Source organism: Melitaea cinxia, chromosome 1 (genome assembly GCF_905220565.1).
Source record: "Melitaea cinxia chromosome 1, ilMelCinx1.1, whole genome shotgun sequence".
Taxonomy (NCBI): Eukaryota; Metazoa; Arthropoda; class Insecta; order Lepidoptera; family Nymphalidae; genus Melitaea; species Melitaea cinxia.
In genome coordinates this window covers 9,860,829-9,884,909 of record NC_059394.1, presented here as the reverse complement: position 1 = coordinate 9,884,909, position 24,081 = coordinate 9,860,829, and the positions used below count along the sequence as shown (strand labels likewise).

The 24,081-nt window shown below is 34.1% G+C and overlaps 1 protein-coding gene across 1 annotated transcript in view; it reads right to left on the bottom strand.

Annotated features, from left to right (window-relative positions):
• The window catches only part of LOC123656459 (potassium voltage-gated channel subfamily KQT member 1), a 49,894-nt gene extending 27,393 nt beyond the window's left edge, over positions 1–22,501 (bottom strand). The window contains exons 1-5 of the mRNA XM_045592141.1: positions 22,353–22,501; positions 21,819–21,953; positions 20,217–20,299; positions 17,447–17,622; positions 125–253 (exon numbers count right to left, since the gene is read on the bottom strand). Coding sequence (XP_045448097.1) covers positions 125–253; positions 17,447–17,622; positions 20,217–20,299; positions 21,819–21,953; positions 22,353–22,486 — 657 coding nt within the window. The 5' untranslated portion in view covers positions 22,487–22,501. The remainder of the gene's footprint in view (positions 1–124; positions 254–17,446; positions 17,623–20,216; positions 20,300–21,818; positions 21,954–22,352) is intronic.
• Between the last annotated feature and the right edge of the window lie 1,580 nt (positions 22,502–24,081).

Genomic DNA, 24,081 nt, shown 5'->3' with positions numbered 1-24,081 from the left:
TGAAACACATACAAAAAATATTTAAAAAGGCAAGAGTACTTTCAATTAGACTAAGTATTAAGATAAATTAGATAAACAGTTTATATACTTTGTAATAAAAAGTAACTAAAATAATACTACTCACAACTCCCCACCATAATGCTTCAGCAAAATTTTTGAACTTAGTGTCAGCGACATCTTTTTCTGCTAAATAAACTAAAAACGATGCAAATATTAATCCCAGGAAGCCTATATAAAGCGTTGTTATTAGTTCCTGAAAAAAAAAGATGACATTAGTAGTACATATGAAAACTTCTTGGAATTCTTGTTAAGGTGTGGATTTTGAAGATATTTTGTTTTATAAATGTTTTATATTCATTCGCACTATTTGACGGTTTTTATTTTCCAGCGATGCATAGTAACAATCTAGTTAGAAAAATAACTATATGAAACCAGGAGTATGTATATCTCAGCTCGTCGAAGTTTAAAGCATAAAAAAGAGTACCTCTCAACTATTAATAAGTAAATAATAATAATAATTAAAAAGTATTAACAGCTAAATATTAGTCTCTTAGATCAATACATATAATAAAAATGTAACGGATCGCTGTCTGTACATGGAAGATATATGGGAAAAAATATTAATGGGACTTTATCAACGCAAATGGCATACAAAACAATGATTGTTAGAATTTTTGTCTGTTTGTCTGTGCGTTTGTGCACACTAATCTCAGAAACGGCTTATTCGATTTAGATGTGGTCACTTAACATTTAGTGTTTACTTCATGTCAATCGGTTCATAAATAAAAAAGTTATGCGAGCTTAAAGAGTTGCGTTGAACATGTAAAGACTATTCCACGCGGACGAAGTCGTGAACACAGCTAGTTGTAAATAACATACAAGGTAATTTTTAAATTCCGAAACAAAAAAATTTTCATTTTCAAAACCTACCTAAAAAATTATGTGGTGTCATGGGACACCAGGTTGGAACGAAGTTCCTTTGGATAGTATAGAAGCAACACAATTAAAAAAAAATGTTGACTTTTATATATATTTTCTAGTTCTTGATTTTTTTTTAATTTTGTTGATTGGTTTTTAATTAAGTACATAAGAGTATTTAGGAAATTTAGTATTATAGAAAATAACAAGTACCGTAAAATAAAATAAATCAAACAAAATAATGATAATAATAATAATTCAAACTACTAAGTGAAATAAAAAAACATGTGTCTTTATTTATTTTTGTCGACAGTATAAAATTACATAAATAATTTAAAAAAAGTTTACTAGTAATATTTTAGTTTTACAAACGTCATATTATACAGTCGTGTGACTGATATTAAGTCACTTCCGTTATATATTTTTCTTACAGTTTTAGTATCACATTTTTTTCAGTTCGGTCGCCCAGCCAAATCCTGCCCGTAAGGAGCTTCGTTCCAAAAATTATATTACACTTAACATAATTCTTCATTTTTATTTATTTGCATCAAAGTGAGGAAAAGAATTTATTGAGTCAAATATAATATCAAATATTTTTATAGGATTATTCTATTACATTACACAATTGGAAAGAAAAGATAATAAAGGTTGTAATTTATAAAATGGAAGCCCACAGATCGTTGTCACAAGATACGGACCGTGCAAACAATGAAATTTTTTCGTATGATATTTTGTTTCGTGGGTTCTGTAAGATTTCTTTTTTGTTTTGTTTTAAAATCATCTACAACAATTAATAAACGTTTCTTCCATTAGTTTCAAATAATACAAAATAATGTTATTTTTTTCGTGACGAAATATTTAAAATCCAGTGTAAACCAGTAGAATAGTATACGCGGATTTTAACTCAGTATTTTGTTTCATTTCGATGTGTAAGCATTTAAGAATTATGAAGATTCCGCTCATTGTTTGTGCGAAAAAACAAAAATATTTGGAAAATCCAAAAATACACGCCTCCACGCAGTCCTTTAAAACTATTGTTTGCCTCTTATGCTTAGCGCCCTCTAGTAGCTTGTTTAAGAACTAATGATCACCATAAAATGATAATAAGTTCGATTAGTTGTTTTAGTCCTTGCAGATAATCACAAATGGCTCTGATTCATTCACATCACATACAATTTTACTATGGTAGAAACTAAATATATTTATTGTAAATAATTGTGTTTGCTCGCAAACGAAAAAAAAACCGACTTCAATTACATCGACGAGTAATACAACGTAGATCGACGAAAAAATACTCAAGTAACTGCGCGTTATCAAAGATTACTCAAAAAGTAGTTATCAGATCTCAATGAAATTTATATGTGACCACATGCCAAACATCAGCTTTCGATTAAATTAAAAATTATTAAAATCCGTACACCCAGTAAAAAGTTATTGCGGATTTACAAGAAGTTCCCTCGATTTCTCTGGGATCCCATTATCAGATCCTGGTTTCCTTATCATGGTACTAAACTAAAGATATGTTCTTTCTAACGAAAAAAGAATTATCAAAATCGGTACACCCAGTAAAAAGTTATTGCGGATTTTCAAGAATTTCCATCAATTTCTCTGGGATCCCATCATCAGATCCTGGTTTCCTTATCATGGTGCTAAACTTGGGATCTCCTTTCTAACAAAAAAAAAATTTATCAAAATCGGTACATCCAGTAGAAAGTTATGCGGTATAATACAACGTAGGTCGACGAAAAAACCGTCAAGTAAAAACGCATTATTAGATATAGCTCGAAAAGTAGTTGTTAGATCTCAAATAAATTTAAATGGGACCAATTGGCACACACCACCTTTCGATTAAAAGAAAATTTGTCGAAATCGCTCCACCCAGTTAAAAGTTCTGATGTAACATACATAAAAAAATTACAGTCGAATTGAGAACCTCCTCCTTTTTTGGAAGTCGGTTAAAAAACAGCTTATATCTTCAAGTGGTTCTCGCGTCATATTGGTATTATCCGTATATCCAAAACGTTGACGTCTAATATACTATTTATTTAATCGATTTTTTTTTTTTTTTTTTTTTTTATGACAAATAGGCAGGCATTTGACCACAATCTCACCTGATGTTAAGTGACGATGCGGTCGAAGGTGGAGCATGCCTGCCTAATAACAGCCTATTCACTCTGGCCTTGAAGGCACCCAGATTGTATCGTTCGGGAAACACAGACGCGGGCAACGAGTTCCATTCCTTAGCTGTGCGCATCAGAAAAGTAGGGCCAAAGCGTTTTGTGCGCGTAGGTGGCATATCGACGACATAAGGATGGAACGATCGACCGCGCCTAGTGTCCCGATGGCGGAAGGTTGTTGGGGGAATTAGATCGTGTAATTCCTTCGCACACTCACCGAAATATATTTTGTAGAACACCGACAGACGAGCTACCCTACGCCGATGATCGAGACTCTGCAACTTGGTGTCTGTCAGAGTAGGGTCACCTATGAGTCTCTTAGCTCGTTTTTCCACCGAGTCCAAAGTTGCCAGTTGGTATTTGGCGGATCCATCCCAAAGATGGCAGCAATACTCCATACAAGACCGAACTTGTGCTTGGTATAGTTGAAGCAGCTGTTCTGGAGTGAAGTATCGCCTGACCTTAGAGAGAATACCTAGTTTTTTTGCTGCAGTTTTTGCTTTGGACTCGATGTGTTGCCCAAAGTTCAGGTTGGACGATAGCTCTACACCGAGGAGCTGTAGGGAGTCGGTAATTTCCACAGAAACATCCCGGAAAGTCGGAGCCAGGTGTAAAGGGCTCCGTTTAGAGGAGAACACACACGCCTGTGTTTTTGTAGCGTTGAACGTGACCAGATTGGCATCGCCCCATGTTTTATATGTTGTGGTATTTTAAATAAAAGACTTCTTGCAACGAGCCATCTTTATTACGTCTTGACTACATCCTGTTCATATTCTAACTCTTATAATGTTGCCAGTGCCATCAACCTTATTATTAACACTAATAATAATAGAGGTGTGTTGCCATATACAACATCCCCCCTTTTTAGTTTTAAATTTAACTTAAACATAAATTCAACTTAAATTAAATTAACAAAATAAAATTTTAAGACAAGACATATTTTTTTTTTTAAACATTACTATTGTGTGTAATCTTTGAAGTATGAGGGTTGTTTTATTATTCTACCATACCTACTGACTTTATGACCAACATTTTCAGAACTCTTACTATTTTGTGAAGGAACAGTAATCAACGGAGTATTAAATATTTCTGATTTGACATTAAATTGATTAGGTGAATAATTTATGTGCTTTTGATTCCTCCTGACTTCTGTTCCATCCTCCCTTTTGACAATAAAAGATCTCGGGCCCTCTGGCTTTATAATTTTGCCTGGATACCACACCCTGTTTGGTCTATTCTGCACCACAACATTTTGACCTGGTTTAAAATTTACATTTCTAACTTTACAAGTTTTATTATAATAAAATTCTGTTTTTTGTTTGTTGAGTGACATTTTTTCCTGCACATTAACAACTTTAGGTTTTAAATGATCTTTAGTACAAGGTAAGTTAGTTCTCAAAAGTCTAGACATTAATAATTCTGATGGACTATAATCCAATCCTGCAACTGGTGTAGATCTATAATGTAACAGAGACAAACAAAAATCATAGTCATTATTGTTTTCACATTTTTTCATCATGTTTTTTACAATTCCTACTGCTTTTTCACTTAAACCATTAGACTGAGGATATCTAGGACTTGAATAAATTAATTGAATATCTAATGAATTTGTAAACTTTTTAAAAGAGTAACTTCCAAACGGCATATTGTCACTTACAATATATTTTGGTATGCCATGAGTAGAAAAAATAGTCAATAAATTTTTAATTACACTATCAGCTGTTTTATCATTTAAATATTTTACTTCTATCCATTTTGAATAGTAATCAACAACAACTAGGTAATCTTTTCTGCTGTAAGTACATATATCCATACCTATCTTGTAGAACGGTAAGCTAGGAATATCATGAGACATAAGAGGTTCTTTACTATTAGACGGTCTATACTTTTCACAAGAACTACATGACAACACAAACCTCTCTATATCTTGTGACATTCCCGGCCAATACATAACATTTCTAGCTCTCTTTTTACACTTCACTATACCTGTATGTCCTGTATGTATAATCATAAGCATTTCTTTTCTTACATGTTTTGGTATAACTATTTTATCCTGTAAGTACACTATATTATCTTTTACATGTATATATTCTTTTAAACTGTAGTATATTTTTAATTCTTTATTATGTATTAGTTTATTATTTTTAGGCCAACTATTTTTATACCAATTAATTACTTGTATTAAATCTATATCATTTTTAGTTTCTTTTTGTAACATTTCTAATTTACTATCTGTTATAGCTAAATCTGTTTCAAAGCAATGCACTATCTCCTGTGTTGTTGGATCTATCTCAGCATTGTTTTTTATATAATTTCTTGACAAGTAGTCTGCAATATACATTTTATTACCTGGTATATACTTTATATTTATATCGTATTTTAACAATTTCAAGATCATACGCTGTAGTCTAGCACTTATTTTATTTATATCTTTATTAATTATTGTGACCAAGGGTTTATGATCAGTCTCCACTGTTATGTTCCTGCCGTACACGAACTGATGATATTTATCTAATGCAACACAGATAGCGAATAATTCCTTTTCTATTGGTGCCCATCTAGTTTGACATTCGGTATAAGCCCTTGAGTAAAAAGAAATAGGTTTACCATTTTGTAACAAACACGCTCCCATGCCAGATTTAGAACCATCAGTTTGCAACACTATAGAACCTTTACTGTTTAAGACAGCTAGTGTAGGTGTATTACTTAACTTGGTTTTTAATTCTTTAAATGCTTTATCTTGTGGTTCAGACCACTCCCACACAACATCTTTTTTAAGTAAGTTTCTTAAAGGTTCTGTAATTACAGAATAATGAGGTATAAATCTACTCAAATAGTTACACATGCCTAAAAATTTTTGTAGCTGTTTTACATTACTAGGCTCCTTCAACTCTAATATAGCTTTTACATTATCGGGATCAACTTGTATACCTTCCTGTGATACTATTAAACCCACATACTTAACATGGTCCGACTTATATTGTATTTTATTTTTATTAAATTTTACATTATATTTTCTGGCTCTTTCTATCACTTTATTTAATATATCATCATGCTCAGAGTTATTTTTCCCTGCTATTATTATATCATCATAGTATATTTCTACTCCTTTAATATCTCCAAAAATGTTAGTATTTGTTCTTTGCATAACTTCTGGAGCAGATGATATACCAAACGGTAACCTCTTAAACCTATATCTACCATATGGAGTGCCAAAAGTACACAATTTATCCTTATCACTTAACATTATCTGAAAAAATCCATCTTTCATATCTAAAACAGTAAACACTTTCTTACCTGCTAAGTTATTATAAATTTCTTCTGGAGATGGAATAAAATATCTCTCTCTTACTATATACTCATTAAGCTCTTTAGGATCTAAACATAACCTCAAAGATTTATCTGGTTTTTCCACTATAACTAGGTTATTACACCACTCAGTAGGACCTTCTACCCGCTCTATAATATTCCTGTTTTCATAATTATTTAATGTTTCCTTAAGTCTATCTTTTATGGCTAAAGGTATTCGTCTTATAGGTTTAACAACAGGTTTTGCATCATCTAAAATTTTTATTTGGTAAGTACCTATCGTCCCTAGACCCTGAAAAATATCTTTATTATCTTTTATAAATTTTTCCTTTTCTGTCAACTTATCACTTTGTATTTCATCAATCCTTTTTAACAAGTTTAACCTAATACAATCTGGTAGTCCTATTACAGGTTGTACATCTAAATCAATTACAGTAAAACATACCTTTTTATTTATCCCTTTTACAACACAGCTTAGTTCTACTTGTCCCGCTGTCTTAATTCTCTCTCCATTATAAACAACAAGAATAGCAGGTGTTTGTTTCAAACTTAACTTATTATTTTTATTAATACACTTGAACAACTTTAAAGACAATGTATTACAGTCCGCACCCGTGTCTAGCTTAAACTCTATATTTAAACCTAGAATATTTATTTTTTCTCTCCACTGTAACTTAATATTGTCTATATAGTTTAAACTTCCTATTGTATAATTATGATCGCTGTCACTTTCACTTTTATTTTCCTCCTTTTCCAAGCTGTACGCCTGCTTCTTCTTCCTGTGTATGTTTTTATTCCTACACATCACAGCGAAGTGATTCAGTTTATTGCACAACACACACTTTTTACCAAACGCTGAACATTTTCTCGGTTCATGTACTTTACCACATTTCCCACAGTTATTTCTGTAGTTCTTCTTCTCCTTCCTGTAGTTTACTCTCTGTTTATGTATACTGTCTATTTCTTTCTTTTCATTTAATGCTCCTACCTGTATCTTCCCTATTTCTGCTGCTCTTCCAAACTGGATGGCTTGATCCAAAGTTAAGTCACTCTCCCGTAGTAACCTTTCTTGTACACCTTTGTCCTTTATTCCAATCACTATCATGTCCCTCACAAGCCTGTCTTCTTCTTTGAACTCACATAGTTTAGCTTGTTTCTTTAATTCTGTTACATAGTGCTCAAAGGTCTCCCCTTCGGCTTGCGACATGTTAAAAAACTTATAACTGTTAGCGATTATGTTTTTTCTCGGTTTTATGTGCTTTTCAAATAATTCTAAGAGTTTTTCTAAGCTTTTTACCTTTAAACATTCCATCGACGTGGTATAGACATCCATGGCGTCATCCCCCGCTAAATTCAGAAACAACGCCATTTTTCGCTCCTCTGACTTTTCAGTCAAGCCCGCAGCTTCTATGTAATTTAAAAATTTTCTTTTAAACGTATAAAAGTTTTCTGATGACCCTGATAAAATCAGATTAATTGGCGGCCTTAACCCCTCCATCTTTGCGTATATTTTTACACAATTTTAACTGTTTCTTTCTCCTCTCTATGTTTCTCCCTGTCGATTTCTTGAATGTTCGGCTATTATTTCTTTATTTTTACACCTGACACCATGTTTTATATGTTGTGGTATTTTAAATAAAAGACTTCTTGCAACGAGCCATCTTTATTACGTCTTGACTACATCCTGTTCATATTCTAACTCTTATAATGTTGCCAGTGCCATCAACCTTATTATTAACACTAATAATAATAGAGGTGTGTTGCCATATACAACACCCCATTCGGAGACTGCCTGGAGGGCGACGTTCAAGCGGCTGACCATATCCTCTCGACAAGACTGGATAACATCCTTACTAGCCCTTGCACTCGAAAAGTATCTGTCCGTCACTGTGCAGTCGTCAGCGTACCCAAAGGTACCGGGGACGAGCAGATCGTTAATATGCAGCAGGAAGAGGGTAGCGGACAAGACTGATCCCTGAGGAACACCAGCGTCGATAGCCTTTTGGTCCGACGAGTACCCGTCAAGGACAACTTGTATTGAACGTTCGCTCAGGAAGTCAGAAATCCAAGTGCAAAGGCCAGGTGGAATGCCATATGAAGGAAGCTTGCTTATAAGGCTCGCGTGCCAAACCCTGTCAAAGGCCTTCGAGATATCGAGAGACACGGCAAGTGCTTCGCCGTGTTTGTCAATGGCCTCACTCCAAATATGTGTGGCATACACTAGAAGGTCCCCAGTCGAACGGTGCTGGCGGAAACCGTACTGCCGGTCGCTGAGGAGATCGTTACCTTCCAAGTGGGCCAAGAGTTTGTTGTTTAGTTCACGTTCCATAGTCTTACAGAGTATGGATGTGACCGAGATGGGACGGTAATTGACAGGGTCTGCACGACTACCTTTTTTGGGCACAGGCTGCACGTTGGCAAGCTTCCAAGACTTCGGCACTTTGCCAGTCTTAAGTGACAGGCGGTACAGGCGTGTAAGAGGTGGAGACAACTCAGGGGCACAGGTACGCAGAACTATCGCTGGTATACCATCCGGTCCGCTGGCCTTGTTTACGTCTAGAGTTTGCAGGATTTTAAGGATCTCCTTTTGGCGTATGCGTACTTCTGCCATAATGCAGTCAGCACGAGTTGAGATTGGTGGTGCTTTTCCTGCAACAACCAGACGCGAGTTCTCAGCAAAAAGAGATGCAAACAAATCCGCTTTCTCTTTTGCAGAATGGGCCAGTGATCCATCAGTCCTCAGCAATGGTGGAAGTGACGGCCGACAAAAGTTAGATTCAACGGCTTTTGCCAGGGACCAAAACGCTTTGCTCCCAGAAGGGTAAGAAGCTAGTTTGGCCCCAATGCGGCTGATATGGTTGAATCTAGTCCTGCGTAACGTCCTTTTACATGCCTTGGCGGCTCGGTTAAAAGCTTTCTTCAAATTCCGAGAATTTGGAGACTTGCGCGCTCGAGCTTCAGCCCATGCAGTGTATGCCGACCGCTTTTTGGCTTCTGCACGATAGCATTCCGCATCAAACCATGGGCGAGCTTTTCCATTCGTCGCTACGTCAGAGTATGGTATAAAATATTCCATACCCTGACGTATTACCGCGGTAATGGCTTCAGCGCAGCTCGACGGATCATCAGAAGAAAAGCATACCTCTCGCCAAGGATAGGACGAGAAAAAGTGACGCATCTCATCCCAATCCGCTGCCTTATATCGCCACACCCGTCTTGGGCCACATGGGGATTCTTCGGGTGGGGAACAGACGGATATTGATTTTACCAGACAGTGGTCAGAAGTACCCAGTGGTGCAGAAACTGTTGTTGAGTACCTGTCTGGATCAGTTGTTAAAAATAGGTCTAAGCAGTTGGCGGTATGAGAGTCTACGTCTGGTACCCTGGTAGCACAATTTACAAGCTGGGTGAGGTCCAGCGTCAAGGCTAGTTTACGCACTTCTCTCCCAGCATGGTCGGTCACCTGGTATGGGTACAGCCACTCCTGGTGGTGGGCGTTGAAGTCCCCCAGGATGACTAACTGTGCCGAAGGGTAACGCTCTCGAGCCTTATCCGCCGTTAGGGTAAGATGGTCACATAACTGAGTTGTCTCCACGTCTCCACTGTGCGAACGGTAGACACAGGCATACAGGATTTTCTCCTGTCCTGTGTCCACCAGAACCCATAGGATGGAGTAACTGGATGTCTCAAGGTGCTTAAGACGCTTGATGCAAATGTCATCACGGACGTACACACAGACTCCGGCACGAGGTATGAACCTGTGCTCCAGAGAATACCCGGGGTAGCTGAGGTACGCCGTGTCAGCCGGACATCTGATCTGCGTCTCAGTGAGGAACAGCAGCTGCGGTTTTTCTGTTTCTAGGTGGTGGTGGACAGATTCGAGATTGGAGTGCAGACCTCGGATGTTAGAGAGGTGCACTTTCAGTGGGAGGACGTGCAGCCGCTGTGTATACCTTTTTTTATTTTTGTGTGCTTTCATGTGGAGTGAATAGGTGCTGGGGAATGCGAACTGGACGAGGCGGCATCCTACCTACCAGGTGTCAGACTCTACACCGCCGCACGTAGGGAGACTGACGCGGAGACTGCGGGGACGCCCGAGCCCCCCCAGAATGGCTACCTGGTCCTCCCTTCCGGTCGCCAACCGGCAAGGTAGAGCATTCTGGGATTTTTCGTCAGGTGGCGGGGCAGCCTTTCACAGGTGGCTTTCCTGCTACTTGGGCCCCCAACTTCCTACGGTCGGCCAGCGGCGGCACCGTGCCTCGGATCCCGCTACCCTCCGAAGCCAGGCACCCGATGCGGCAGTGATGAGCAGACAGAATCGGTCACATAGAGTGCCACAACTACCCAAACACATCCCCCAAATGGCTGCTCTGGGACCCGCCCCGGAACACGGCAATTGCCGTTTGGCGGCGCGACTTTACCCAGAGGGTGGTAATTAAGCCACGGCCGAAGCCTACCACCTCAAGAATTTTGTCGGCTCTTACGACAGGCCTTCTTGCCGGGCCGTAGGAAATTGTATTCTACTGCCCGTCCCTACACGGGGACAAACGGGGGGTCTTTTACTATAATGGTATTCAAAAATACTTCAAATGATCTTTAATTTATAAAACACTTTAAAGTACTAACAGTTACTAAGGATTTTCGTCATTACATCGAGACCATTTCTATGGGACTAATTTCGGAAGTACTACAATACAATAAAAAGCAAATTACACAAATCGACTTAGAAATCTTAATCACGTAACATGTCAATACTCGTATTTATATACTTACTCGTAGTTTGTACGTACAAAAAACGAACAAATAAAAATCGGATACCGCCCGTTCTTGTTCACGTTTACTTGATAGTCATTCATAATTATTATAGTTATAATCTTTTATGCTAGTAAAGAGATTTTAATTAGATAATTATAGCTGATGAGACAAACGATTAAATACTTATATGATTGTACATATACTAAAGCGACTAATAAATTGAATTCATTCAAGAGAATTATGATTCATTTTAACTTTATAGAATAATTAAGTATTGATTAATATTCGTAGCCCGATTGTTTTGGTGCGAGGGAGTCGTTTGGATAGTCAATATTGAAGAAGGAGCGAAAATGCGGCGGCCGGTATCGGTTTATTTCCTCTGCATTGTGATCATGCAACTTTAACCTGAGCCGATTGTGAGTAGATATTGAGTCTTGCCTCGTTTTGTATTTCTATGGACTCGGTTGGGGTAGGAAATTGCGACCAGTTCCGCTTTGCTTACTCATCAGACTAAGCAAGAAGTAAACCTTAGCCTTTACACTAAAATCGATGTCACAGATGTTCTAATTAGTTGAAAACCGAAGAGATGCTACATTATAATTATAACATTGTCTATATTACTTATTAAAGTCTATGGTGATTCGAATTTAAGTTTGGTACGAAAAAAATTTTACACTATATATTAAATGTTAGGTATTTAGTTTAGCATTTATTGTACACATGTTGATATTAGCATTAATTAACGAACTCGACATATGCTTATTCAAATTTACCTGGTCGAGTATTTAGGCCATGTAAATATTGTGCTAATAACGCCGTAATTGTTCCTTGATAATTAAAAATATATGAGTTAAAATATACCTATACATAGTATTCAAATTAAACCATTTCATACATATTGTAACTTATATTACTTAATTATATTTGACTAACCCGTTGGCGCAGTTTGTAGTTATCCTGCTTTCTGCTCCGGGGGTTGTGGGTTCAATTTGCACCCCGAGACTTGAGTCTTATTTATATGTATGTTTAATGAAAAAAAAACAGCTATACAAGTCGGCTGTTACCTATAACACAAGCCTTAAGTTGCTTACTTTAGGAACAGACGACCGTGTGTGTATTGTGTAGATATTTATTTATTTATTTTTATTGGAGTGCTCTCAAGCTTCGTGTTAAATGTTTTCTAAAAAATTTAGTCGCATCTACTTATATATATTATTGTTAGGTTTATAGACACAATCAGTTATGGTTACATGTTTTAGCTTTAGGTAGGTGAGTTATAGGTCTATAAATCGTTTCGAGAAAATATTAGTTGTAGTTTCAATCTCTATCGAGGTCGACCATATTAAACAAACACTATAAATAAATATATCGATTGGACAACGCGTGATTTCGTTTCTAATTATATCGTCTATCTGAGTATGCACATAAAACGGATAAATGTGTCTATGATGTAGAAAAGTATTTTATCTATAAATATAGTATAGGAATATAAAATGTTTTTCCCATTACTATTATTTTTAATGATTTTTAAATTTGATTCTAGTAATCAGTACATTGATTTTGTGTTAAAACTCAGCACGACTATTAGAAATTACAGTCACTTTAGTTATGCTAATGTAATGTTCATTTTTCTTTCTATTTTTACTCAATAAAAGTTTGTTTTTCTCTAATATTAGTTAACTGAGAAAATTAGTTCGAATATTAATTTAAATATGTTTGTTTGATGATTTATTATTTTATAGTCTTCAGGTTTGCTTCAGGTAGGTAGCGAATATTTATTTAATCGATACAAATCACATTAATCTTTGTTTCTAAGAGGTTGTAAATATAAAAACAACGTTTTAAACATATTTATCTTTCAAACAGTCTTTGGTAGTTAGTACGTTTGTTTTTTGCGATTGCGATTTAAAATGCGTTGTTTTTTGCGATCCTCAGTACCAAATCTACAACCGCTAATAAATGGTCACGTCATAATCATTATAACATTAAATAATTTTACTTTTCAAAATTATTTAGGTATTTATTATATTATTCCTTAGTGAACATTTAAATGGTCATAAAAAATTGTAAATTGTTTGGTAGTTTCAAATTCTAACAGTCTAAAATTGTTTTATACATATGTTTAATGGCCATTTCAACAAAAACGCATATCAAAAATTATTTTTTGCATTTACACTTATAGGAAATATTAAATAACATCGTAGAATATATATAATGTTATTTCATAGTTTGAAAGTCATACTTTGATGTTCTGTTGTGTAATTTGTATTGTATTATATACTTTATTGCACTTAAAAAAGAATATACAGAAAATTACACGTATAGTTGATGGCAAATGTGGACTTATCCCTAGAAGAGATTTCTTCCAGTCAACCAATGGTCATGAGAGAGTGTCATATAGTGGGGGACACAGTGCAAGAAATATCAACGTAAAGAAAATAGTCAAATAACTGTAATATATTACAAACTTACAAGTATAAATACATACACACATACATATCATACATATATATATACATACCATAAACATATATATGTATATATACATACACACATACATACATACAAATACATAACATAATAGATTGGTAATTATATACTTACATATTCACTAAGTAGCTGATTGTAAAGTGAGAAATAAAGTGCTCCTTTTATTTACGTTTGAAGGAAACAAGAAAACGATTTTTTTTTTCGTAATATTCGATAGGGATGATACAGGCTGATTGCATAATGCTATTTAAGCAAAAATAACTTTTATGAATCCTTAATACTAGTGCTAACTTTTAAAGCTCTATTTTTAAAATTAACGGAGTAACAGATTTTGAATCTAAATACGAACCCAAATTTTCCACAATGCGTTAGAATACAGAGCAAGAGAGATTCAAAGTGGCCATACCTACTCACGTGAGACATGTAAACTAGGAGGATTGTTCTAGAACATAAAAAGAATCAGGATTCCACTAATCAATTTATGAAATAAATTTTATATCGATTTTGTAAATATATTGCATTTTTGTTGTTTTCTAATTTCAGCATATAACCATTTACTTGCATTTAGCATATAATTTAACGTTTTTCACGTTAAATTAACAAATGTTAAGGCTTCATTTTCATGACAAAAAATTTTATTTCTATGAACTTTTTAACAACTTTTACTTATCTCATATGTATAAATATCTATCCATATAGTTATGGGTAATGAATGGTGCGGATATATTTATTCATATCTACATGTTTGGCTAACGTGTCTTCAAAGTCAATCTCCATTTACTCGTAGTAAACGAAGCCATTCGGCATTAGGTACCATAGCTATTATTCTCTTTGGTCATATAGCTCTTTGGTCATGCCGATTTATAATACAATATATAAATTCAAAAATATTTTAAAACCAATACTTACAATAAATAAAGCATTCGTTTCAGTACGATATAAATTTAAATAATAGGTATAAACATTTTGCTGCAGTGATCTTCTTATTTCCCTTTATTAATTAAGTATAAGATTAAACTAGGTTTGTACCATTCGATAAAAGTTTCCTATATTTACAACTAGCTGTGCCGGCAAACGTTGTTTTGCCAATAAACTATCTATTATAAGTGTGCGGAGATTTACTTATAATCGAAAGCGTTGAAGTAAAGTATGTAAGTAAGTAAAGTATGCTTTATTTAGTGCACAGAAAAATTTAAATAATACGTATAACAGTCACTGCTACGATCGATACACAAATAAAACCAAAAATTATGTGGTGTCATGGGACACCAGGTAGGAACGAAGTTCCTTCGTATAGTATAGAAGCAACACAATTTGAAAAAAAAAATGTTGAATTTTATTTTCTAGCTTTTGATTTTTGTTTTAAATTGGTTTTTTATTAAGTACATAAAAGTATTTAGGAAAAATAGTATTTTAGAAAATAAAAAATACCGTAAAATAAAATAAATCAAACAAAATAATAATAATAATAATAATAATTCAAACTATTAAGTGAAATAAAAAACATGTATTTACTTATTTTTGTTGATAGTATAAAATTACAGAAATAATTTAAAAAAAGGTTACTAGTAATGTTTTAGTTTTACAAACGTCATATTATACAGTCGTGTGACTGATATTACGTCACTTCCGTTATATATTTTTCTTACGGTTTTAGTATCACATTTTTTTCAGTTGGGTCGCCCAGCCAAATGTCAAGCCTGCTGTAAGGAACTTCGTTCCAAAGAAGACAGGAGACCAGCTTCATTCTCATCCCTACTCCGTGATGTTTGCTGGATGAGAGGTGACAACGGTAGACATCTAGCGGGGATAACTGATCGATTGATAGTTATCGACCGGCGAAGGCAGGAGATCAAATTGCAGTGAGAAAAAAAAACCACAATTAAAGGAAATTATTAAAAATAATAAAAAATAAAAATTGCGATGAAAAAATAGGGGTTGATCGTAGAGAGCTGGAAAATTAAGAGTAATATAATTTTTTTTATTCTAAGTCATGTCAAAATAAAAATAAAAATCTTGCCAAAAAAATTAAAGTTTATAATTAACAAATAAAATATAGGGGTTGATCGTAGAGGGTTGAAAATTTAGGGTTGTATGTATTTTTTAATGTTGTATCATAAAAAAATAAAAAATAAATATTTTATCTAAAAAAAAAATAGGGGTGGATTACCCTTAAAATTTAGGGGGATGAAAAATAGATGTCGTTCGATTCTTAGACCTACCCAATATGCACACAAAATTTCATGAGAATCGGTCAAGCCGTTTCGGAGGAGTTTAACTACAAACACCGCGACACGAGAATTTTATATATTAGAATTATAAATAATTGGGTTATCCAGTTATCTTACGCTCTTGTGGTATAATAATCTGATATTACATTTATCGATTACCGTAGTCTGCCTACAATACGAACATAGTACGTAACCGTAGGTATTTCTTGATAAGTTTGTTAATTTAACTTGTTGTTTCTTAAAAAAATTTATATTGTTAAGTTCTAAATTCATATAATATGTATCGCCAATAACTGGACGAATCTTTATTTCTCGCCCACCTTAATGATACTTTTAATGGTTAAGTAGGCACTTATTACTTTTACGGCTTATGGTAATTTATTCCTACTTAAATGTACCCTGTTAAACCTGCAATTATTTCATTTGTAGACGCTTCTTCGTCTTATTACTGTTATTACGTCCTTGATTTGCATATCTCTTTAAATACGTTCTTCTTCCTTTAACATTCTTGTATTTATTCTAAGCGTTGACCACACTGAAAATCACCGGCGATGTTTGTGTTCGAGTTTAATGTAAGGTACCTTTTTTGGTAGTAGGTGTCAATGGTAGGTAAAATGATCTAAAGTTTACTTTTGAGTACTTTCATGAATTATAGATTTAATCAGTAATAAAAATGCTAATTTCATATTTATAAATAGTGTTATTTTAGATTATTGATAAAAGAAATATATATCGCTCCCCTGAGTTCTCGTTTATACGAAATGTATTCATTGAAAAATTGCTCGTCAGACAAATTGCCGTCATATAAATTGTGAGGGTAACGCGAAGCCTTTAAAAAATAAAACGATCTTACACGTCATAAAAAATAAGAGCGTCGCTAAAACCCATATTATTTTAACTTATGTTTTTCACATGACATAGTTATTTGTTTCAAATAACGTTTTTTTAAAAGTAAAGTAAGTCAGTATGACGTAATCAATATAACGTGATTTATGTAATTGGAACGAAGTTCCTTACGGCAGGCTTGACATTTGGCTGGGCGAGCGAACTGAAAAAAATGTGATAATAAAACCGTAAGAAAAATATATAACGGAAGTGACGTAATATTAGTCACACGACTGTATAATATGACGTTTGTAAAACTAAAATATTACTAGTAAACTTTTTTTAAATTATTTATGTAATTTTATACTGTCACCAAAAATAAATAAAGCCATATTTTTTTATTTCACTTAATAGTTTGAATTATTATCTTACTGAATGTCACTCCGCCTGCCCAATACATAATAGATACATATATTATTATTATTATTATTTTGTTTGATTTATTTTATTTTACGGTATTTATTATTTTCTAAAATACTAAATTTCCTAAATCCTTTTATGTACTTAATTAAAAACCATTCAACAAAATTAAAAAAAAATCAAGAGCTAGAAAATAAAATTCAACATTTTTTTTCCAAATTGTGTTGCTTCTATACTATCCGAAGGAACTTCGTTCCTACCTGGTGTCCCATGACACCACATAATTTTATTTTAAATTTTCTTATTCTATTTATACTTTACCTGTCTATGTGCGTATACAACGGATCCAAGGAGTTTCCACGTGCCGCCACGTCTGTCCATGCGTACCATACGTAAAATCTGGAAGAATCGTAGGCCTCGCAACGCTGACGCAGCAAACACTTGACCCGAAGACCCCATACCCAGCACCACCATCGATGCCAGTATGGTTGTGACATCTACGCATATTAAATAGATGATTAAACCTCCCGGAAACTTACTGTAATTATTATTTTAATACTTAAAAATAAGAAGAACAAACATTTTTGTTGCTTTCTTCAAAAGTACTAAAGATTGGAATCTGTCATTTTTATGTGATTGTTCTTGTGTTATGTCATTTTCGCGCCAATAATATGTGGGGTGATAAAGAGAACCGAATCGCTGTAATTGCATTACACAAAGTAGGTATGGAACCAAATACAATTTTTAAAACTTTACATACGCTTGGTATTAGTCAAATGTATACCGGGCTATTGATAGGTACAATGAAACCTGCTCTGTTTGTGACAGAAAAAGACCTGGCCACCCATGCAGTGTTCGTATGAAAAAGGCGATCAAACCCAGCAAGGGAAAGAATTCGAAGAAAACCTGTCCGAAAGCAAAAGATTTTATTTCCGGAGATGAAGGTAGCACCTAAAACCATGTCGCGCATTTTAAAGATGACTTAGGACTTGCAGCCTATAAGAGGCGCACTGGTCATTCTTTAACTGATAATTAAAAAAAAGGCGTGGTACAATCAAAATAAATACTTAAGCGGTACGAAAGGGAGGTCACAGAAAAATTGGTTTACGGATTAGAAAATTTCTACAATTGAGCAATATTTTAACAAACAAAATGACCGTATTTATGCTCAAAGCTCTAAACAAGCTTCCCAATAAGTCAACAGAGTACAAAATGTGCATTATCCGACTACAGTGATGGTTTGGTGGGGTGTTAGCTATGAAGGAATGATTGAGACGTATTTTTGTGAAAAAGGTATCAAAACATCGGAACAAGTTTATTATATACTATTCTTGAGAACGTTGTTAAGCCTCTTAACAACACCATGTTCAATAGTCCAGAATGTTCCTTTCAGTAAGACTCAGCGCCGGGTCATAAAGCTCGATCCAACCAATCTTGGTTAGAAACCCAAAGTTTCGGGCTTCTTCAGAGCTAAAGACTGGCCGTCATCTAGTCCCGGTCTTAATCCGCTGGATTATGATTTATGGTCAATTTTAGAGAGTATGGCTTGCTAGCTTTATAAATTTTCAGTGGTTTTATATTATTGTATTAAACTAAGATACTGTAATAGTAATAAATGATATGTGCAAAAGAAATGTTATTTCTTTGTAACAATATTTAAGGCAAGACTATGTATATATGTGTATATATATATATATATATATATATATATATATATATATATATATATATATATATATATATATATACATACATAATCTATTATTAGGTGATATATATTATACACTTCAAGGACAATCAAATATACAACAAACATTTAATACTATTTAGTATTTTCTATGGCTTTGGGACAACTTAAAACACGTGTTATATTATTTAGGTACCAACTTAAGGTAAAGAAATTTTTTATTAATAAAACTGTACGGTAAATTTCTAGTTTGGAATCTTTTTCATATTTCAAGTAGAATTTCATGTACAGCCAGCTTACACGATATTATACTATCAAATATTAAAACTTTATGATTATTAATACTCGTATATTGTATAAAAAGTTTACTGTACCGAGTGTATTTATTTGCTCAATACTTAATTTTAATTTTAAAACGACTCAATACGTTTCAAATGATGAATATGACATTCAAATCACTCTATGAAATGTTATAAAATTTTAAAGTAGGTACTAACTATGGAGGTAGGTTACTTAGTTGTACTCGTTCGTGGTTACAATTGCAAAAATTTTGTAATATAACATGTATTCAACATTAACGAAAGTTGGCTGGCAACAAATTAACATTTATGAATTTGCCGAATCCGATTAAAATATTACAAATCATTGATACCAAATGTATCCAGTTTAATAAATGATGTCAGTTAAAAATACTATTTATTTATAATCAATCTTATTGACTGGGGATTTATTTGATTTTCTTAATAGTTACATCAAAGTTTTAATAGAATAAATAAGAATCAAAGAGTGAAACAGCATGTAAATATATATATATATATATATATATATATATATATATATATAGGCATATATATGTAATATATGTGATACCTATTCATATTGAACGTGGCTATATTTTATTAATTCATAGAATTTTAAAATTAATGTGTATAACTTATAACAAGTAATGAAATGTTTTTATTTCGAAGTACATTACTTTATCCATTACTTGTACGTTCAAGCAACTGTTATAAGTCCTGTCATTTTACTTATTCTACTTTAAATAGAATGACATTATTAGGCCAACCGTCACGTAATATTTTAGTTATGTAACATTATAAGCCCAAGTGGGCGAATAGTGCGACGATGTTTGTCATTTATGGTTCGGTCTCGAGACGGCCCTGTTCCCTAGAGTCTAGGGGCATCGCATGAAACTTGCTCGACGGGACTACGAAATGTGAAGGCCACAGTAAAGTAATACAAGAGATTTCTAAAGGACACTCGGTACTTTCTATTTTTAGCTAACAAAAATTATAGGACAATATTTCACTAATACTTCTGTTGTGTACCTAATTTTGATAATTATATGTGTATTAATATAACCACAATTATGTACTGCCTTCGTATTTATTGCTTTTTCCTTACCTATAATACAAAATGGTCGCCTCAAAAATTTGAGGCGACCCATTGATCCTTGATATCGTGATCTGCATCCTGACGACCACAACCTGTTAAACCAAATACCTAGTTTTATTAGTTTCAAAACTTTTACAGATTTTTATAAGTAATTAAATTTGTAGTATGGTACTCGCCGTATCCGATTACTGCTGCTATTTTTCGTAGTGTAATTTAAAAATAACAACCGCTCTGGCATAGTGGTGCGAGTAGTCGCTTAAAACACCAATGGGTTGCGGGTTCTATTCCCACTCTGGATGGATATTTGTACAAATATTTATTTCCGTTTTGGATGTCTGCCTAGTGAGCCGTGACTCGGAGAGCACGTTTAGCCGTCGGTCTCGGGTGTTCTCATACATACCTGATAGCGATCGTCACTTACGGTACAAAATATATCCGCCAACCCGCAGTGGAACAACGTAATGGATTAAGCTCCAATTCTTTTCGTACATGGAAAAAGAGGCCTATGCCCAGCAATAATATGTTACAGGCTGAATGTGAATGCAAAAAAGACGAAGATGTAAACGTGGCAGTAAGCAGATGAACATATAGAGCGTGTTTAAAGAAATGGAGAAATAGCTTACAGCTCTCGACTTTGTTATATGTATTACTATATAATTATAGAAAATACAACTATACGAATTTTATATTTCTTCTTGTTCTTTATATGTCTATGCAAAAATACCGAAGTACCGAAATATAAAATTAAGACAGTTATTTCTTTTTTGACGCATATCTAGTTTTTATGTTCTATATTTAAAAAAATATCCTCTTTTGTAAAATAAAATAGGAGGAACCTTACTTGTAAAATTATACAATTTTATGAAATCGACATGATCCGCAATAAACATATCAGCATATATTTAAAAATTAAACATGTAATTTTTATACACCCTCGATATTACGTACGTACATTAAAGATAGGTAGGTAAGTGTCATAAACATAAAGTTTTTTCTTTCATATCTCAGGATGTTTTGATTAAAGTTACATACTCCTCATTACATAGTTTATTTATAATACACTATGCTATAGGTAGGTTACAATTCAACAAGTTTAAAAATTTAAAAGTGGCGAAATTGCGAGGGACGAGATTGATTACATAGCTTGGGTAACGGTAAAAGAACACGTAGAGTAGAACTCACCTCGATAGTAGCAAATATAAAAAGAGGATCTTTCAACAGTTTTTATGTTTAAAAATTTATTCGAGTTTGTTAGGGAAAACATTGTTAGTCTAACTTTCTATGTCATCCGCGCGCAGGTGATGAGCAGAGTTTAGTATCTTACTTATAAGACTATAGCTTTATAAAATTATGTTCTTAAAATACACGGGCAATACACTTTATACGATATATTATTGGATGTCCAAAAGCTCTTAACGTTTATCGGAATATACATTTCTGTCTTAATATTTAGTGCTTATTACTTTGATAATAATTATCTCTACCATGAATCATTATTAAAAAAAAATATAGTGCTTTGTAAGATAAGAGATATATATTTTGATTTGAACTGTTGTCATAGATATTTAGGTACTTACTCTACGACACATTTTTAGTTTAAAATATTTTTACCTTAAAAAAAACTCAATAGCGAACCATACGACGACTACTGTCTCCATGTAGAAAAGGACGATTCCAGCTTTAGCCTCGTACTCTTCGATTGTTGAAAATACCGACAGCGACAAACACATGAACACCATCAGGAACCTAGGTGTGGACGTCAATTTTGTATTAAAACGATATTTTGGTGTAATTATTGTTAATATAATAAAGTATCTACAAACAGCAATTCTTACTAAAAAAATTGTAAAATCTCATTTATTTACAGTCACTGAGTCGTAAATAAAGAGTAAATATTATAAATTTGGGTATTTTAAGTTTTATTAAAATGAAATTTTATTTAAAATATACAATAACGTCAATTTTACTGTATTTATAAATTTTGTTCATCAAATAAAATGAATTAACTAGTGAATAGAGGTTAAGTGTGAAGGTCCACATAGAAATTAAGTATGATTATTGTAATTAGGTAAGAAACCAACAACACATACACAAAATAAATACCTACGTAAATAATGTGTAAAGTAGGTTAATGATCTGACTCACACAATCATATGATATAGGACGGCCTTAACACCCCTCGGCCGTTCAAGAAAATTATAGAACTTGGATTGGAGGCGTCGGTAACGCGCGTCGCGTCGCGTGACGCGGTAGCTGAGCGGCTTGCCCAGCAGCGACATCCGCGGCGTCGCCAGCCGGTCGCCGCCACGCTTACACTCACTGCAACCAACCACATCAAACTTATTTGTTAATATTAAATAATTACCTAACTTTTGCATCACCCTTCCCCATTTCTTTGTTTAGATACGAGTATATGCAAAGCTCAACGATGTTTTACAACTTTTATTGAAAGCGGTAAAATTTATTTTTTGTTATATCACAAGTTTGTTCGTTCCCTTTGTACACAATAAACACTTGTAATCTTGCATAATGGAGTCAGGTCAACCAGCAGCGTAATTTGCCTACCGAATTTACCGAGCGAAGAGTGCGCCGTGTGTTGTTAAAGTTTCTTTTTACAGATGGAACGGTGTACTTCAGGTAAAGAGCCAGCGACTCTATAATTACTGTAGAAAAATGCTTTACAAAAATAATTTTGATTAGAAATATACAAAGTATTTAGTACATTATAAATATAAAGATTTTTAAGGTGGGCACTGTAATCTCTGTAATTATCGAGTCGATATCAAAAATAACCCGTGTAAAATGCTATTCAAATTATTATAAAGATTGTAATACAAAGTTTGTGTGTAGGTATACTTCGTCGTGCTATTGTATGGTCTATACGTTTTATGTGGGCACAAATTACATACTATCTGTGTTGGTGAAACGGGTCGCTATATAAATAATTGAAATATTCTATGAAATTCTGTGTCATCTTAGCATATGTACATAAAGTACCTAATTGCAAGAAATCTCCTTTAATTTATATGAAATTTTGCAGTAATTTCTCGAGGGCGCCAAGAACTATAGTCCTTGACGAAATTTTGGTTCTCGAAAGAGCTTGTAGTTGCTTAGGAATTTAATATAATAATTCGTAAGTTGCGTGTCCAGTTTGTAATTTACAGAATGTTTCATTTTTTAATGTTTGAAAAACATACAACGTCTATATTTATTTTACTACTACGTTTTTTTTGTTTTCTTTTAGAAATAAATAAATAAAACAATAAATAAACGCTTCACACTTAACGGCCCCCAGTAGCATTTTCCCCTGTATCGGGGGTCCGGAAACACACAATACACAAGCACAACGCCCAGACCACGACAAACATCTATATGGCCGATACAAATGACTGTCGTGAGCGGGAATCGAACCCGTGACCGCCAGCGCAACAGCCAGTGCTATGACCGCTGCGTCAACTGTCGTCAAAAATGTCAAAATATTTGTTCCTTATTTATTTGTGTTGTTAGATTTAAAATTTGTAATTGTACTGTGTGGCTACGGTACTAAAGAATTTAGCCACCCCCTCTCTTCCCGTGGGTGTCGTAAGAGGCGACTAAGGGACATCACAGTTTCACTACCACCTTGGAACTTAAAAAGCCGACTGGTGGCGGGATAACCATCAAACTGCTGGCTTTGAAATACACAGGCCGAAAACGGGCAGCAGCGTCTTCGGTGCGACAAAGCCAGCTCTGCGGTCACCAACCCGCCTGCCCAGCGTGGTGACTATGGGCAAAACACATGAGTTCACGTTATTTTTGGCGTAAACTTGTGGAGGCCTATGTCCAGCAGTGGACTGTATAGGCTGTAATGATAGGCTGTAATGATTTAAAATTT